This window comes from Anarrhichthys ocellatus, unplaced genomic scaffold, assembly GCF_004355925.1.
Source record: "Anarrhichthys ocellatus isolate YVR2014 unplaced genomic scaffold, GSC_Weel_1.0 scaffold65, whole genome shotgun sequence".
Lineage (NCBI taxonomy): Eukaryota > Metazoa > Chordata > Actinopteri > Perciformes > Anarhichadidae > Anarrhichthys > Anarrhichthys ocellatus.
The window spans coordinates 1,451,946-1,470,331 of record NW_022280095.1 but is presented as its reverse complement, the minus strand read 5'-3'; the positions used below and the strand labels follow the sequence as shown (position 1 = coordinate 1,470,331).

Genomic DNA, 18,386 nt, shown 5'->3' with positions numbered 1-18,386 from the left:
AAAAAATGCAAAGACTTGAAACCTGCTTGAGAAAAACAATCCTTCACTGTGAGAATATTTCACCTTCATTCATTTATGCAAGTAACATTATCTTTATGTGAGCGACCAACACATTCTCCCTATTACTGTGGTCATTTCACAAAATTTGTTTTCTACGTTTCATCTTCCGACAACATACTGTAGCTCGTTAAGGTGTTTTTTTTCCAAGTCACAGCAAGTTGATTTTCATCCTGTAGTCTATTGGCATGAAGTGACAACAGAAACTGCCTCAAGGGTCAACATAAAAACTTGTTGTATGGCTTAGAAACTGGGGAGCAGTGATGATAGTAATGTCTGCATGGTACATGGTTTGACACGTGCAGTGTATGGACTTTCTCTCTTGGTCGGGTCATCCGTCTTACCCACTCTGTAGATGAGCTCATCCTCAATGGGGTTCTCCTTTTTCTTGGTGGTGCTGTACATGCTGGAAGGACGACGCACTGCTTTCTGCCGTATGTGGCCCCCTGTCCCGCTGGGAGACTTCACCCTTCTCTTCACGTCATCTGGAGACTGTGGCACATCTGAGGGCTTGATCGCCCGCAGGCGGAACGGGCTGCCACGTATCGGCTGGCCGTACAGCAACAGAGCGAAAGAGTACTCTCCCTCAGAGCGTAACGTGTAGCCAACCTCATACGTCCCGTTCTTATTGTCCGCTACATCCGCCTCTGCAATGCGGCTCCCGTCGACAGACGTTATCTCTGCTTTTAAAACAGCGTTTCCTGTCCGCACCAACTCGCCATCCTGCAGAGAGAGGTCATTCATTCAATTTCAGAACAAGAAGAAATTCTGAATCTTGTTGCTCAAGCAATATGCACATGGTTGCAGCCTCTAAGGCAGCGCTTTCTACAGACTAACACTCATAATAATCCCTGACTAATGACTTCTTGAAAGAGAAAAATAGCTTGAAATGGGAATTTGAATGAAAAACTAAACTCAAATATGTGACTAAAGCAAATAAAGACACAACAGATTAAAGTAAAAACAAAATGTATATCTGTTAGCTTTATCCAAGGTTCACTCTACACGTGGAAATGGAAGTGAGACGAAATATTTAAGACAGTACTTTGTCCTTTGTCGTCACAGTAATTGTGTGGTGCTGCCCAGTTGCTGCATGGCGGAGGCCCTCTCCTGTGGCAACCGAGGTGTGAGCCACAGCGGCTGTGGTGAGGAGAACTCCCAGGTTCTGAATGGAGCGTCGCAGACCTTCAGTCTCCACCTAGAGTAGACAGCACACAATATCTTCCACTGCAGAATCCCTTATTGCTCTAAAAAGTTACATTTCTATGGTTGGCTCCATGTGTATGGAGTTAAAATCAGCCTCAATATTAATGAATGCACTGAGAAGGATTCCCAAATGTATTTTGTAATTTCTAATATTTATAAAGATTTTTCAATTCACACAAAAATTGTTATCATTATATAAACAAAATCCACAAATATAGGATTCACAAATGTTTTTTTCTGATGCACACACAAATAGGCTGAATAAGAATAAGCAACAGGTAATACCCAGTGGTGTATAAAGTACCCAAAAGCTATACTTGAGTAAAAGTAAAGATACCTTACTGGAAAATTACTCCAGTAAAAGTAAGAGTCACCTATTAGAATACTACTTGTGTAAAAGTCTTAAAGTATCTGATATTTATTGTACTTAAGTATCAAAAGTAATTTCTGATATTAAATGTACTTAAGTATTGAAAGTAAAAGTACAAGTAAATGCTGTTAATAAAAAAGCAAAGGGTCAGAATTTTGAGAATTATGAAGTTTATTCTTTTAAGTGCTGTGGCGCCATGACCAAGGACATGGAGCTGTGTTGAAAATAATTGGGTTGGCTGTGATCCATCCAACAGCAACAATGTTCAACATAATATATTGTACATAAGTATACTTTTGCATCTAATATGAACTTATCATCATAATTCTCCTAAAAGCAATATGACACTATGAAGGAGTTGTAACAGTGCGTTTATAAGTATGCTCATTCCAACTAGAGGATGTAGAGGGCAAATGCATCATATTGTGTTCAGCAAAGAATATCCACTTGATGCATCAGGTCAGTGTTGTGAGAAAGGACGCCTGCCTTGTAAACTCCTATGGGCCTGATTTGAACACAATAGGCAAAGGTTTTGCTCAAGCTGAATCTGCTACCATCATAACTCCATCTGATCATCCACTAAATGACTCAAATATCAAAACATGATCAATACTAAAGCAGCACCGAAAGTAACAACCAACCCAGTCATTACTGGAAACTGAAAAATGTCCTGTTCATCTTCAAAAGACAATTCTACTACATGTAGCTTCTTTACATTCTATTAGAATGTAAAGAAGCTACATTGTATAGAATGTAACTTCTTTACATTCTATTAGAATGTAAAGAAGCTACATTGTATAGAATGATTCTATTGAAGTTATTCCTTTTTTAAATGTTTTAGACGAGTCACTAATCACTTTAAAAGAGTGATTATAGCTGATTTAACTTACAGACATGAGATTGATCTTCTCATGTCACTCTCTTTATACAATGATATAAATTCATCCCCGTTTTATTGATATCTTACGAAAAGTTACTCCTCACTTTTCGTGCGTTTTTCCTGCAAAAGTCCAGCAACATGAGTCTGTTTTCTCTTGTTACATGCATACTGTCTTTTCAAAATAAACTTCCATCTTCACAGGAAACAACTAAGGTTTAGGCGATGAAACTACTTAGTTAGGTTGAGGAAAAGATCGTGGTTTGCGTTAAAATATCTACGGAAGTGGCGTTGCTTAAGTACGGAAGTCACGTCGCAAATAAATCAACATTGGCTTCTCGTTTCACGCACGGCACAAACTGCGGCCTCCTGGAGGAAACACCAGTGTTTGTTTGACCCATCCACCTCTCCTCATCCCACCCGTCCTGTGTGGAATTCTACTCGTGTTGTCGCTCGCTCGCTAGCTTTAGCATATAGCATCCTGGGCCTCACTGGGAATCTAAACACCGCGGCTTTGAGAGCACTTGTTTTGCGCATTAACGTGATTAACCAATGATTTAACTTGTAAGCTAGGACCACTGATTCACCAAACCTGCTTGCTCGCAGTCTCTGTTCCACCACAGCCCCCGACGCTGGTCTCATGATTCATTTTGTTTCTAAAGATAGATTTGATTTTGTAGCGAGTAACGAAGGTTTCAGGGGAAATGTATCGGAGTAAAAGTATCAGTTTTCTTTGCAAAATGTAGTGAAGTAAAAGTAAAAGTCAACAGAAATATAAATAGTAAAGTAAAGTACAGATATCCAAAAAAACGACTTAAGTACAGTGACGAAGTATTTCTACTTCGTTACTATACACCACTGGTAATACCTGACAATCCAGGTGTGCATTCTGATGTGGTCTCTCTGGGAAGTCATGTCTGGCCAGCGCTGTTACCCGCTCGCTCATCTGCTTCTGAACTAGCAGCACCTATACTTGCAGGAGACACATATTGCATATTCCTTTACACAAAACCCAAGCACATCTGGGTACACAGTGCAACACAATTAAAAGCTGATTGTCATATGTGTTGTAACTTGTAACCTGTTTGATATCCTGCTTTTAAATATTACAACCTGCCAGCCCACCTCAGTAGCACTCCCATGGCTGAGAGCCCGCTCAGTAAAGCTGCAACTGCTCTGGATGTGTTCCTTCCCCTGGAGGAGAGATGAAAGCTGGGCCTGCAGGACCTGTGGTCGGGTAAGCGTAAAAGTCAGCAGGCTGAAGTATGTTGACAGGAATGTGAGACATGTGGCAGGTCATGATCAACTACTTGTAAAATGCTTATGTGTTTGTGCACAAAAAGATGCATGTACACATCTGTGTGAGTGCATGGATCAGATGTATGAGTTTGTGAAACATAACCTTTTGCTTGGTGCTGCAGATGAGCTCCAGGTCTGTGATGAGGGACGTCTTGCGCTGATGCAGCGCCCGTTCCAGCTCCTCAAACGTGCTGGTAATCTCTGCTACCGCCTCATTCTTCCTTTCATTCAGCTGGCGGGAGATCTCCGTCACCAGCTCGATGGATGCTGTTAGCTGAGGAAGCCTGGAAGTTGACACAATGTGAAATTTTCTTCCATCAATTGTAGAACAAAACACCCGTTAAAGAGCTATAAAGCTATACAAAAGCTCAAATGAGCCTCTGTCGCTATACCCAGGGCCGTGTTTTGACATGATGGGCACAGCATAGCATAGGAAATCTTTGATGGCAGATGCCAGATCTGGGCCAAATGCTTAAGCTTCCAAACGCCTGATGTGAAGGAAATATTCTGAAAGCTTTATCCAGGTATCAAGTCCTAACCTGCTCAGTATGGCATCCAGCTGTGTCTTCAGAGCAGCCTTGTGCTGTTCCACGACGTCCCGCAGCGGAACAGTCACATGCTCCCGGTGCTCGCCCTCAGTGCAGTCCAGACACATGGCCGTCTCACACGACTCGCAGTAGAACTCCATCACCTGCAGAGGGAGACAAACCGAGTAAAAAAGCTCATTCACTCTTGCTGGGCATTGCAGTTAGGTGGGACATTTGAAGATTCAGTTTCTTTTACATTCATTATTGCTAATAAATTAAAAAGGTAGGGCAGTTTGTGCTTCCCACCTTTCCCTCGTGGTTTGGGCAGCAGAGGGGCTTCACTGCAGCTGCAGCGCTGACTGACTCCAGGACACTGCAGGCCTCCGGCGGTGAGCACTCTGGGTCTCGTTGAAGGACCTGGTTGACATTTTAAACTTCATCATATTGCTTTTCAGTAGTTTGCAATAGACTTGTAAAATAATGATGTGCTTTCTTATGTACTGTGGTGGGTTTGTTTCTTTTCTTTTGAATATGTATATTTTGGGCATTTTTCCTTTATTTGGCAGTGGACTTATTATTGAGAGGTGGTAGAGGTGCCAAATCAAATTGTGGACATAACAGTACGTGGTACGCCCCTAGATGCTTTTCACTTTGTCTGAATTTCCTTGTAGTCTGTTGCGGACTTCATTCTCTTCAAGACATAAACACACATTCTTGTACTGCTATCCATTTGAGCACCCTCTATTCAAATCATTCCCTATAGCCCAATGGTAACCTTAATCATCACCCCTACATGCCCAATGGAAACCTTAGATACAAAGCAAATGCTAAAAAAAGAGCCCCTTTAAAGGTGAAATGACCTCAGTCTGCAAAAATGTTCTCCCTGTTTAACACAAAGACAGCAGTGCAGGAAACACTCAGACACGCTATCCCATTTCCCTAAGTACCATCTGTATTTATCTTAAATAATCTTTGTTATTAAGTCATCTGAGTTTTGTCTTTTGTTCCATGTAACGCACTTAAAAATCCTGTGTGTAACACATTTGTGTCTGACTTGAATTAAAAAAAGAGATAAAGAGTCAAACCTCCATGAGATTAGTAATGAAGAAGTTGTTCTGTAGAGCACAAACTCCTTTCTCGGGCAGAATGGACGTCTGCCGACACACTGGACACGAGAGCGTCAGGGACTCTGGGGGAATGTAGTTCTGGAGACAACTGGAGAGAGGGAGTCAACAAAGAAAGACGAGCGAGTATTACAATATAAAATCTACCCAAACGATTATTTTGCGTCAGTCTGTATATAAGTATATATCATGTTCTATTTACCGATACAGCAGACAAAGAAAGAGAGGAAGACACTAGAGAGAGAGAGCAGTCATCTTATCACAGTAATTGAGAGAGACTGCCTAAATAGTGCTGCTGTCACAACAAATAGTGGAAAAGTGTGAATCCGAGTCAATCCACAGAACACACAGCCCCAAGAGAAGACTTCCTATTAGAGTAAGTGAATCTCTGGCAAATCAATCTGCCGAAACAGAAACACAAAGAGACAAAAGACTTTAGGGAGAGTAGACGTTTCTCTGTTCGTTTATGCTTCTGCATGTTTGTGTGAGTGTGCATGTGTTTTGGATTCTGGCCTCATCCTGTAAAAAGTCACATCTATCCCAGCAGCTCTACACGCTGGAATGTCGTGCAGGTTCAATTGCCCTTAGGAGACAATCTATTTAACGTGAGAAAACCTTCAAGCCAAAAACAAACCCACAGTCAGCATAGTTCAGCTGCAAAATGCAGATTACCAGACCGCACTCCTGGCCTACAGCATGTGATGTTCGGTTGTTTTTCTTTAGCTTCGGTTATCACTAAATTGGCAGTTGATGCTGCAAGAAACCCGAGGCCAGTGTCGAAGATAAGTCTCTGTTGTTGTACACAAGGACATCTGGAAGCTGCTTGGGCTGCATGTTAACACCATTCTGTTTAATTTATGACACCAGAATGACTCGTATCAACCAAGCCTTAGTAAACTGCAGTCGTTAGCTTTTGAGAACAACAGAGAGATTTAAACCGTCTAATACTGCTCTGTCAACATCACTGCAATGCTCTGAAGCCTGGATAAATTACTGTGGCTTTGTCAGAAATACAACCAGCTTGGAACCGCAACAGTGATGTGGTGAAAAGGTCTGTGATGGGTGACGGCTAATGTTAACTTTCATTGTAGATTAATCTGTCAGTTTGGGGTTACTTGGATATTTGTTGTTTTTCATAAAATTTCGGAAAATTCTATATTTCTACTACTTTTGTCCAGTAAAAGTAAAAATGTTTATAACACTATAAAACAGAAAAGCAGCATAGAGAACTTAATAAACAATGAATAGATAAACCAATTACCTTACTATCTTTTTTAAGACGAGTGCCACACTCATCCTTATTAAGTCAAATCCTACAATCATTGTATGAGTACAAAAATGCCCCTATTGTAGGAAGATGTCGTCTATTTTGGCACCATTTGAAACAGTTGCACAACCCATGGCCAAATGCATGATCCTGATCTCTGAATAATGAGCACACAACCAGGATAATCACAGAAAGAGTAAAAGGGGAGCAGAATTAAAAGAGATACAATACCACACCAAACAGACTAGGCCCAGCATGGATTTGCCAGCTCAGCCCTAAAACCCATAAAACTACATCAACCCATCCCTGTATTAAAACATCTGTCTGGCAACATCATGTATAGCTCCAGACAAAAATCTGTTCACCTCAGCAGGGCTCCAGATCACATGTCACCCAGTTAAACCGGGGATTAAATTGGCCCTCCGGTGGGCAAATGCCCATCACGCTGCCTGGAAAAAGGATTTATCCTGTACTCTGTGTGGCTATTCAGAAGTATTCAATAAATATTTGCCTTATCATAGGTTTAGAAGTAAACATAATCCCAGTTATCTGTCTGTACCTAACAACATGCCTTTCCAAATGCCTCCCCTGCTGGGCTCGGCACGCAAAAGGCCCCAGTAAGTATTGCCTGAGGAGGTGTCATCTTTCCGAGGCACTGTTGAGGAATTATAACTGTGTCCTCCAACAATGAGCCTTTTCTAAGACGTTGACGGTCCCTAATGCTGCGGAATGCACTTATCTCAGTGGAGGCGGTGAGGAAAAGTGCTATGAGCTGTCTAATTGTGGCCAGGGATTTGCAATAGATGCGGTTCCTCTAGTAGTAGACATTAATTATTGAGTAAAAGGATGGGAGGGTAGGCACTGAAAGGGAAACGTTTCACTGTTTTACCACCTTCTTTGCATGGCTCAGCAAAAGTTACATGTTGCAGACAGTGTGAGCAGAGACTTGGGTTTGGTGTCGGGTTTAGCTTGAGTGCAAGTAATTCGGACCATTGACAGTTGTCATTCAAACAGAGAGCACAAATGTTAGTTACCTTTCACAGAAGGTGTGCAGGCAGGGGAGGACCTTGGGGTTGGAGTAGTGATCCAGACAAATGCTGCAGACCAGAAACTGCTTGTCGATCTGACTCACCACAGGGCTGGTGCTTCCAGCCTCACGCTTTGCCATGGCAGAGGACATTTAAAGCCACGGACAATGACAGAAGTTAACCTGCAGAGAGACAAAAATAAAAACATGAATATTTGACTATATTTGTCCAAAAAGCTTTTAAAGCGAGTGTCACTTTCAGGGCTGCTAATGCTTAGTAAACATACCACAGCAGGCACGAGGAGCCAAAGCTGCTTAATTACTTGATCATAATATAACGTGTCCATTGTTATGGTGTTATTTCTAGGTTAATACCAGACAAAAGCCAATAGCGTGAAATAGAAGCAGTCCTGAGTGTACAGACAGCAGCAGATGTAGACGAACCAGTACGGCCATGTGTCTGGCTTTTGATTAACATCTCAAAGAACCCCAAAGCAGTAAAATAAGTTTTTTTTTAACTAAACAATAAATGCAGTCTGTGGTTAAAGAGAATCCTTTTATTACAAATCCACAACAATGCATTAAAACAAGCTTTCCTGGCTACTGAAATAAAAATACATACTCCCGACCTGTTGTGACATTTACACAAACACATGTGACTTGAAACAGAATGTGTTGAGTAATGTCTATGTTTCCTTCTATTTGTGTTCGTCAGTCTGTCTATATTTACAAGTCACAAGTGAGGTCTCACTACTGCTAAACTTTATTTGGGTTCATACATGTTCCCTCTATATCAAACCATATGCTTTTGTATAACATACAAAATGAAAAGACAATGTATACACATAGATTTAGAGTACATATATAATTAAAGAGTTTGATATAGGTGAAAACTTGAATGTGCTTCACACATATTGGCCTGCTTACAATTTACTGACGTAGCAGTTCTATTTAGTTGTTGAGTGTATAAAAAAACATATGTCTATCAATGTTTGAGTGACAGCAAGTTATAATCCTGCATTTAAATGTTGGTGGCTGGGCACCATTTTGCTTGTATTTGAATAAGAGATCATGTTGCCTTTAAACACAGAATTCAGTCAATGTATGAAAATCGTTTATGATATTAAAATGTTACAAATGATGTCATGCCAGCACAGATTTGAACTAGAAAACATACGTACATTTTAAAGAACAGAATAATAGAATAAAGAATAACGCATATGTCAGTGACAACTTGAAATAGTAGCAAAACTCTGTGAGGTGACCAGAACGGAGGAGCCTCGTGCCTTACATAGTCTCATCCATTATAGAAATACAGCTACAAGGTTTGGATATTCTGCCTAGCAACACAAACTAGTGCTCCAACTCGGCCCACTTTCACATTCATCAGTGCAAGCCTGAACACATATGGCATAATAATTACTTTGGTATGTTAAAGTTGCTACTGCCATGCCATTGGCAACAATGACAAGTGTCTCAGCATGTCACAAACAAACATCCATGGCCTTAAGATATATAGTAGGTTTAAATCTTACACACCCAATGACAAGGAGACAAACACACAAAAACTCTTACAACCAACCACACTGATAATCATCATCCCCCACAGGACCCCCCCCTCCGCACATCTGTCACTGCTGGATCTAATACAGCACTCAATCCCCCTATGTACCATGTAGCTCATGTCCTATTGTCTGTCGTTGCCCACTGCACACACACACACACACACACACACACACACACACACACACACACACACACACACACACACACACACACAAACCCACATTCACGCAAAGCATCCAGTGACATACAATCTGTAGACTGGGAGGGTAAAGGTCACTCCTCAAGCGGCCAACCATGAGAACGTGAGGGACAGGCAGGGTGTCCAACGGAAATGATTACTGGTACGTAGCTCATGTTTTGTCTAAATCTAAATATGCATTGTTCTCTATAAACCCTGTGCTTCAAACTGGCACTTTAAGAGTATCCGGTTGTCTCTGTTGGATTCTGATAAAGAGAAACTTGAATGTCTCTCCATAGGAAGTAGAATAAAAGACGGATCACCCACAGGATGTCCCGTATAGTTCTCACACTTCTTTGTCTGTGCTAGAACACACTGATACTAATATCGGTAATGATGTCTGTCTAAATTTAGACGCATGTATTAGTGGGTAGGCGAGGAAGAAATGACGGTGAAACTAAAATAATACCGGGGCACTGTTGCATAGTGTGTGTTTCCTCTTTGTTTACTATTAGTTATATTTTAAAGCACAGTTTTATTAGGCGGATCAAAAGCATGCGTGCACCTGAATGATCGCTAATGACGAGCATGTTTATAGTTATATGCATTCAGTAGGCCACAATGTGTCGATTTGATGCTCTAAAGTAACCATGACCAGTTAACTGAAAGGTTTGGGAAATCGAAGAACTGAGTGAAGACGTACTGATTCAAGACTCTGCAGTTACAGGCAGCAGGGTGGGATAAAGCCAAGCCCATGCAGGACTGCCGGAAGCTTAAAAAATGATGCATCCTGCAGAGAGCTGTCAACTAATACCATCAAAATGAAATGTGTTATAATTCTCCTGGCCATTATATGGGCAGTAATAACAGCAGTAATGTTGTCGGTGACCTACGCCCGACTAAACCCCCAAACTCACAGGATTACAGCTTTTGCATGTGTAACTAATTGTTTGTGTGTGTGTGTGTGTTAAAGGGCATGTTTGCTGCATGTTTGTTTGAGACAACAAGCTAACACTTGCAGAGTTAACACACAATGAGTCTATTCACTGCTGGCGTAACTGAATACAAAAGTAGCAGTTTTCTTTGTCTCATTGAGAACAGAAACCTCTGCTGTTGCTTTTACTGTACAATAGGATCCTCACAGCTCATGTGTATCTCTTTTAACACACACGTGTAAATTAAGAAGGGGGGGGAGGGGAAAGACGGGACATTTAACGTCTTCTTCCCAGTTCATCAAGAGGACAGGAAAAGGGACGGAGAGACAGACAGTTTAATAAGGAAAGGAATGAATAAAGAATCTGCCCTCCTGATCACTGTCACGCACCTGTGCAGCTATGAATATGTGCTGACAGCTTGGACAGACATCCAACCTCACACCTCTCTGGTACCAGCTGAGCTGATAACGTAAAGTTGTAAGCACACATGTATTTAGATGAGGACAAACACACACAGAGTTGACAAAAAAGACTACCTACTGTCAGTAGCGTGGAGTAGAACAATTTAGAAACCATCCATGGCAGCTCTGTGTTCCCTGACTCACACACGCACACCCACTTCCTCCCTCGTCTCTCCCCTCGGCCCTGCTGACCAGTCTTCCTTTTCCCTTTTCCTTCTGTCGCCTTTTTTGCTTTTCCACCACAACACACTGAAAAAAAGGCTGAACTGGGATGACAACAGGGGGAGGGACAGTCAATTGAAAGTCCCTCCTACTGTCAGTCCTGTTTTCAAGCATGAGCTGGGTATCCGACTGCCGCGCTCTGATTGGCTGGGGAACTTAAACTAGCAGGGATAAGGGATTGCATCATAGGCCAACAATTCGTGCTGGCCAGAGGGAGTGAGAGGCGAAGATTGAAACGGACAAGAATAGGAAAAGACCAACTGTTGAGACTAAACAGACAACAAACTTGAATCCAGGAATGAAATTGCATATAAAGTCTTAATCTGCTGCATACTTATTTCATTTGTGAAATGTGCACACTCAAAACTGTGATGATTGCACATAGAAACAGGGTCGGTTCTTGAATGCAGCTTGCTCCTAACAAACTGAAACGGCAGCTGACGATCTTCTAAGCATTTGGATCATTTGGCCTCCAGTTAAAGTTATGAAGAAATACGTCATTGCTCAGCCAGCCAAGTACACACACGCACACACACACGCGCAGGGCAGCCAAACAAAACATAGTTACATAATTCACGATGTCACCTTTAAAAAAACACTTACAATGAGAATTTGGAACACATGCCTCTCCCCCGAGCATTATAATATCAAATTACACATATGCAGGGATTAAGAAAATACCCTTAATACAAGAAAAGGGGATTATCACTTTGAATTTCAAGCTGAATATCCTGTCACAATAAAGTTTTGCAACCAATCCCTTAAACGCCCCATCCTCGTGAGGTGGTCAGAGTTTAATCTGGTGCAAGAGGTAACGATTCTCTGACAAAAACATCATTCTACAGTTCATCCGTGCGGATTGGGTGCAGTCATCTCTCCTCCCTCGCTTCCGGCTCTGCTTCCTCCACGCCCACCTTTCTGAAAATCCCATGTCCTGAACTCAAGAGGCCAGACTGCTGTTGTGGGTCTAACAGGAAGCAGAGGATCAGAGGATGAAAAATACCACTCAGAGAATGATCAGTGGCGCAGGTTCACATACATATATATTTTTTTATATTGCTGCAACGCTTGCTTAACTTAATAGTAGTTACAAGATCTGATGATTCTTTCCAAACCAAAACAAGACCCACAAACATATTGCAGCTGGATAGAAGAATCTCATTGGATGTCTTGTTTTCACGCTCCAGAATAAGTAATCTGACACGACTAATATACCAGATGCAGCACTGTTGTCATCCCTGCAGTGAGCGCTCCACTGCATTAGTGGTTTAACGCTGTGCTTTCTGCTGAAACGACAGTTTTATCAGAATGTACGACTCCTGCAGTTATTAAAATAGAGGAAGGTGAACCACCAGTGTCACCCACACTGAGTATCCTGAAGCTAGTAGTACACATTATATAATGGGAGTATTGTAAGACTAGAGGTCATCAAAAAATAAAATAAAATCTGTTTTTTTTCAGAATTTGGCTCCAAACTAAAAAAGGTTGTTTCAGCAGAAAGCCCAGAATGTTTTGAGACACATTTTAGTTTGAGCTAAGAGATAGAAACAAACCCACTGCACTCTTTGCCTTATGCAATATCATCAACCAAAAGAAACCCTTCTGCCCGGGGGTCAGAAAGAGGTGGAACAATAAAAGTAATGACAGTGATGTTCACCAACAACAAAATCCAAACTCACTTCAGGCTGTCAACAAAGAATTATATTTTCATAGAACCACCTATCTTCAATGTTGTATGTCATTTTTCTGTTACACAACAGATAACGTGACAAGAGGTTCTGTGAGAGTGAGTAAATGGGGTTAAGCGTGCTGCTGTGCTTGCTTGCAGCCAACAGCGTGCCCACATCGGGGTGCTGCACACATGATGCAAAGTTATTTCTTGTTTGATGCTGGGTTTTACATACTCTCCCTACACAGTGTACTGTAGTATCCTCCTGCCTCTGCCTGCTGCGTTCCAAAGGATTGGTATGTTGAGCGAAAGTTAACTCAGAAGATGTGGAGGACTCAAGAACTAGATGAAAATGAAGGTAGAAGGGACACACAATGACAGTATACACAGAACATTCACACACTATAACGAATAACGAGAGGGCTCTTGTGTAGCAGAGAACAATCCTGATACCTCAGGGCAACCATGATGGTGTTGGAGTCTGATAGCTCCGGGCCTGACACCATCCTTCACACACAAATACACACACACAGTCAGCTGTTACAATCTTCAACCCAACTCACCCTTTCCTTTATAGCTGCTCAAGTTACACCAATAACATTCAAAAACACACACACACCTAACTCTGAGGATTTAAAGCTTAATTTGCTCCTCACAAAGATAGAATACACACCCAGAGATAATAGATGGCGTGCATGGACCAGCCTGTGTAACCCTCGCTAGTATGCTCGGCAAGCCTCCATTCTGCTGCACAGTTCAGTCTTAAGCCTCCACATACATATACATCTATATATAGCGCTATCAGTTCTTATCCCCCTCACACCACTGGCAGGCACGTGCTCTGCACTGCGCACATACACACACTGGGAAAAAGCCAAGGGATCCTCAGATGACCAGCAGAGTAATGACTCAGAAACACTCCAGAGGGATTCACATACTAATCATTTACATGGGCCTTGTTCCATTACGGTCCAATACATGCAATGCACATTTTACACATCTGAGATTTATTTGTGCACAATGTCATTCATGTACGCTAACTATGGCATTAACATCCCAAAGCATTGCCCTCATATCCTTGGGGTTTTTTGTGTTTTTTGATTGGTTGCCAGCCTTGTCTTGAAAAACAAGATAAAAAGTTGATAAATATGCAAATGCATAAATGTATCATACACACACAGTATCTAGACACTTGAGACGATATGCAAACACTATTGTAAGAATCTGTCTTGTTATTGGCAGCTGATATCAAAGGCACAGGTCTACCGTGTATGCAAACCAGATTGATTGATAAGTTGAAAATAAAATACTGACGCTTCCTTTCAGCTACCCAGCTGTCTTTACACCACAGCTGGCCTCAGGGAAAGCAGGTGTGTGAGTGTAAATTGTGTGTTGATTGCTCCACTTCACACAAATATCCTTTAATTTACATGAATACAGAACAGACCAGCCGAGGGAAAATCTTAGCCTCCTCTTGGTTACATCCTTTTTAACGTCAGACACTGCTTGTAGTTGTGTAGAGATGCTAAAAGCTACATGTTTAGAAATAAAGTCAGGAATAAATGAGTCAAATACTTATATTTTAAGTCCTTACATCTGAAATAAACCTCAATCTGTGACCACTGCAGTCATGAAACCGTTTTTATCTCCCCTCATATTCAGTCTGTTGCAAACAGAACTTCATCAAGAGGATTCTTGACTCAAACAACATCAAGGCAGACATCAGAAACAGCAGCTCATCTCCGCTGAGCCTCGAGAAACTGATACATGAGCAGCACAGGAAGCTCACATCTCACAGATGAGATGAGATGAGCATTTTCACACGAACATTTGTATTGCATCGCATGCTCCAAACAATCAACAGAATAACTGAAAAACATTACCCAAAAAAAATATCTTCTAGGTCACCTTCCTACAACCATCTGAAGACATGACACAACATCTGAGGAATACGAAGACTGATTTACATGGATAAATTGTCGCTTTTTTGGTTCTTGTCTTGGTGTCTAGATGGGGGTGTTTGACAATTGTGAGTTTAATTCAGAATTTAATTAAATCACACTATACAGCAGTGGTCGTTGCAGGCACACCTGGCGGAGAACTTTCTAGTTCTTGCATGTGTTTTACAATGAAAATCAACAGAATATATATAGTATATATAAACCTGTAAAATAAACAGTATAAGCATAAGAAATAAACACCTTATAATCCACATTTTGTGTATATTCAAATGTCTCAATGTCAAATTTCTTCACCATCTTTCTTATCTTAGCCAACGCTCTCCAAGCAGAGAGAAATATTTCAGTGAAATAGGAGCATGTGCCACAGGGTAGAGGAGCTGATCCTGAAATAATTTGATTCTTTAAATAACTGAGGGAATAGACGCCCTGAGCTAAACATATATGAACATAAACAGCTCGGTCCATGTCACAATGCAAAACAGAATCCGGACCACAATGATGTGACAAGTAGTTTAACAGACCTTCCATGTTTTTGTGCGAGTGTTTATTTATCCAGGTGTGTGGGAAGTTTAGACGTTTGTCATCATCGGGGAAAAAAAGAGGTCAAAAATGTGGTTTATGTAAGAGCCAAATATCCAGAACACCGATCACATTGTGAACGGACATCATGTCAAAACCCTGTCATTGAATAATAAATGTTTATTATGGCTTTGATATTATGGCTTTCCTAACCGGGTGGAAATGTATTTACTAAATTTTTTCGTCATGCCGATAGGTCAGAGGATTTAGGATTTGCACGTTTGTCAACCTCTGCACATGAACCAGGAAAACTAAGAATGTGGCCTAACCACACTCCTGGTGGACAAAATAACAGAAACGCCTTCCAATATAATGCAATCCAGTCGAACAAGGGTTTAAGATGACCACAAAGGAAGTGTTTTTGCAGTACTGTATTGTGTTGGATTGAATTTTATTGAAGTGCTGCTTCTATAAAAACATAATCACATACTGACCACACATTTGTGATGCCTAATTCAGCGCTGCTCGTCTTGTAGTCAGTCTGCTTGAAACACCAGCTTGCTGCTATGATGGCAGGGCAGAAAAACAGAGAGGCCTGTCTGCTGACTAGCATGTTGCAACACACACATTCATCATGTATAGTCCCTCTGGCAAGGGTGATGTAGTGGATGACTAATGTGGAAGAGTGGTACCTACTCTTGGCTGTCCACACACAGCGGGACTGACTGACATAAGCGCTGCTAAAATTATCAGCTTGCCTGATCTGAGCCAAGCTGGGCAGGAATGTGTCACAGGAACCGCCTGTATCAGCATATCAACACATGGCTCACACTCCAGCACACAAGCACATGTGAACAGACACAGACGCACACAGGTCTACCGACTCTGCACATCATTACCACAGATACCACAGATTTTCTGTTGCCTAACTGCACTTACAGCGTGGTGACGGGATTCATTTTTATTCACAGCAGTTTATTAACTGCCACCACTAAGCTATTTGTTTTACAGCCACATCATCACAGCCTTGGTTCTCTCACTTCTAATCTTAGGAATGAGTAGTAGTACGGAGAACTCAGTTTTGTGGTTATCACTTTTTCACTCTAACAGAAACATTCCGTACAAAGGCTGACATCTAAACAGGCCCGCTTGACGTGCGTACAGTGCATCTCAGGGAGAGTGTATGTCCTTCAAGAAGTAATGATCCAACACATGAGTGAATCATGGATTACCATCAAGACAGTGAACACAGGAACATCAATAGTACAAGAGATCAGTGAGTGGAACTAATCCATCCTTTAGTTGTGTTTATGTAGAACAATAGCCTCACCTCTCCGCTGTCACAGAGAGAGAAATGCTGGTGTTATATAATGCTGAATATCTTCTTTTTTTCGGACCTTAAGATCATAGCTTATAATGAATGAAGCAATACACAAATCTCTGTATTACTATAAAGGTCAGAATTGCAAAAAATAGATGGAGAACAGGCAGCTGCTTCCCTGATCAAGGAATATGCCGTTTCCGAATGACCACAAATGCGTTCTTGTTTCCTGCAAATTAGAATAGAATAGAAACACTACTATGAGTATTGCATGCGAGGAGCACAGTGGCGAAGATGGTTAAAATAGGTAAACCATGCCATATACCTGGAACATGTTTTGTGTATTATTTTTGTAACTGTAGTCTCCAAAGCAATTTCTCTCTCACAAAATGTTTAACTGAATTAAAATGGAAAATAATGGGTAAAACAGGAGTATTTTATTCCCGATGTTATTTGAAATGCTGAAGAAATGGCACAATATGGCCAGTGCTATTACTGAGCCTCCCTGAGGGATCCGCCTAAATATATCCAACATGACATGACTGCATCTCTCGCCTCAGTCACTAAGCGTTCACCACATTGCTCTCCCTTCACAATGCAAACATAAATATAAAGTTAAATATGATTTGGACCACCTGAGTGCCAACAGGCAAAGCAGAAACACGCACTCACATTTTTATTCCACATCCTGTATAAATACCATACATGTGCCAACATCTAAACATATTCAGACCCACTAATTTCATAAAGTCTTCACGAGTGCTGCTGCTGTCAGACAACAGCTGTGTCTGCAGAATCTGTTGTGATCGGCCAGACAATGAGGTTTAAATGTTCAACTTAAACGTCATGTTGTCTTTGTTACAGAGGGGAAAAAACATATGTGCTTCCAAGTGAAGCATAAATTGCACATAAAGCTTCCCATGAAGTGCATAAATTAGAAACTGTGTATGTACTAAAACCTAAGACATTAAATACAATACACATAGAAATTGATCAATTTGAAACTGAACATTGAACAAATAAGATGTTAACCCAACCACAATGATCTTAGTACTGGCCACTTCTGAGTTTCACATCTGCAGATAAACTGACAAACATGTAAAGGATAAGTCTAGCATGCCGATGGAAAAGTTTAGTTTAGTAAAATCAATAAAAATTGAAATAAAATAAAAAGTAATTAAAGCTATATTAGCCATCCCAGCTTTCACAGCAGAGGGTAATAACACTTAACCCTGACCAGAATCCCCAGCAGAAGCTGTTGCATCTCTCAGAGGAACTCCTGTAGCTTTAAGACTTTACTCAAACTCCACAAAGTTAAAACTTTGAATTAATCAGTTTGAACTGGACTTGTTTGATGCTTTTTGCCATGAAGACCATTTTCCCCTCTAATGGGCTCATATCAAAGCTGTATTTAAAAAATAAAACATTTACATAAATGTAGACATCGGCGTGACTTTGCAGAGTGGCGGAGGAATTCTGTTGCTGTTACCCATGGCAACAAAATCACCTGAGAGCTGATTGAGTCTGCAAGGAGGACGAAGAGAGAAGCACACCTTCTCACTCTCTCTCTCTCTCTCTCTCTCACACACACACACACACACACACACACACACACACACACACACACACACACACACACACACACACACACCGTTGTGACAACTGTCAAGACTAAAAGGTTTATTGCTGCCAGTGTCACATCATTTGTCACGGTGCTAGATGTCACTGTAAGGTTGTCTCTTATCTCTCCCGCGTGTGTGTGTGTGTGTGTGTGTGTGTGTGTGTGTGTGTGTGTGTGTG

General features: G+C 41.3%; 1 protein-coding gene across 5 annotated transcripts in view; it reads right to left on the bottom strand.

Annotated features, from left to right (window-relative positions):
- The window catches only part of trim3b (tripartite motif containing 3b), a 27,055-nt gene that overhangs the window by 6,984 nt on the left and 1,685 nt on the right, over positions 1 to 18,386 (bottom strand). For 2 of the 5 annotated variants that reach the window (XM_031872539.1, XM_031872542.1), the window contains exons 2-10: positions 7,762 to 7,937; positions 5,422 to 5,551; positions 4,643 to 4,753; positions 4,349 to 4,500; positions 3,913 to 4,093; positions 3,624 to 3,737; positions 3,379 to 3,477; positions 1,103 to 1,255; positions 402 to 780 (exon numbers count right to left, since the gene is read on the bottom strand). In XM_031872539.1, coding sequence (XP_031728399.1) covers positions 402 to 780; positions 1,103 to 1,255; positions 3,379 to 3,477; positions 3,624 to 3,737; positions 3,913 to 4,093; positions 4,349 to 4,500; positions 4,643 to 4,753; positions 5,422 to 5,551; positions 7,762 to 7,907 — 1,465 coding nt within the window. In that variant the 5' untranslated portion in view covers positions 7,908 to 7,937. Of the gene's footprint in view, positions 1 to 401; positions 781 to 1,102; positions 1,256 to 3,378; positions 3,478 to 3,623; positions 3,738 to 3,912; positions 4,094 to 4,348; positions 4,501 to 4,642; positions 4,754 to 5,421; positions 5,552 to 7,761; positions 7,938 to 10,973; positions 18,151 to 18,386 lie in introns of those variants that run through there. The other 3 variants (XM_031872541.1, XM_031872543.1, XM_031872540.1) reach the window with 2 other exon arrangements.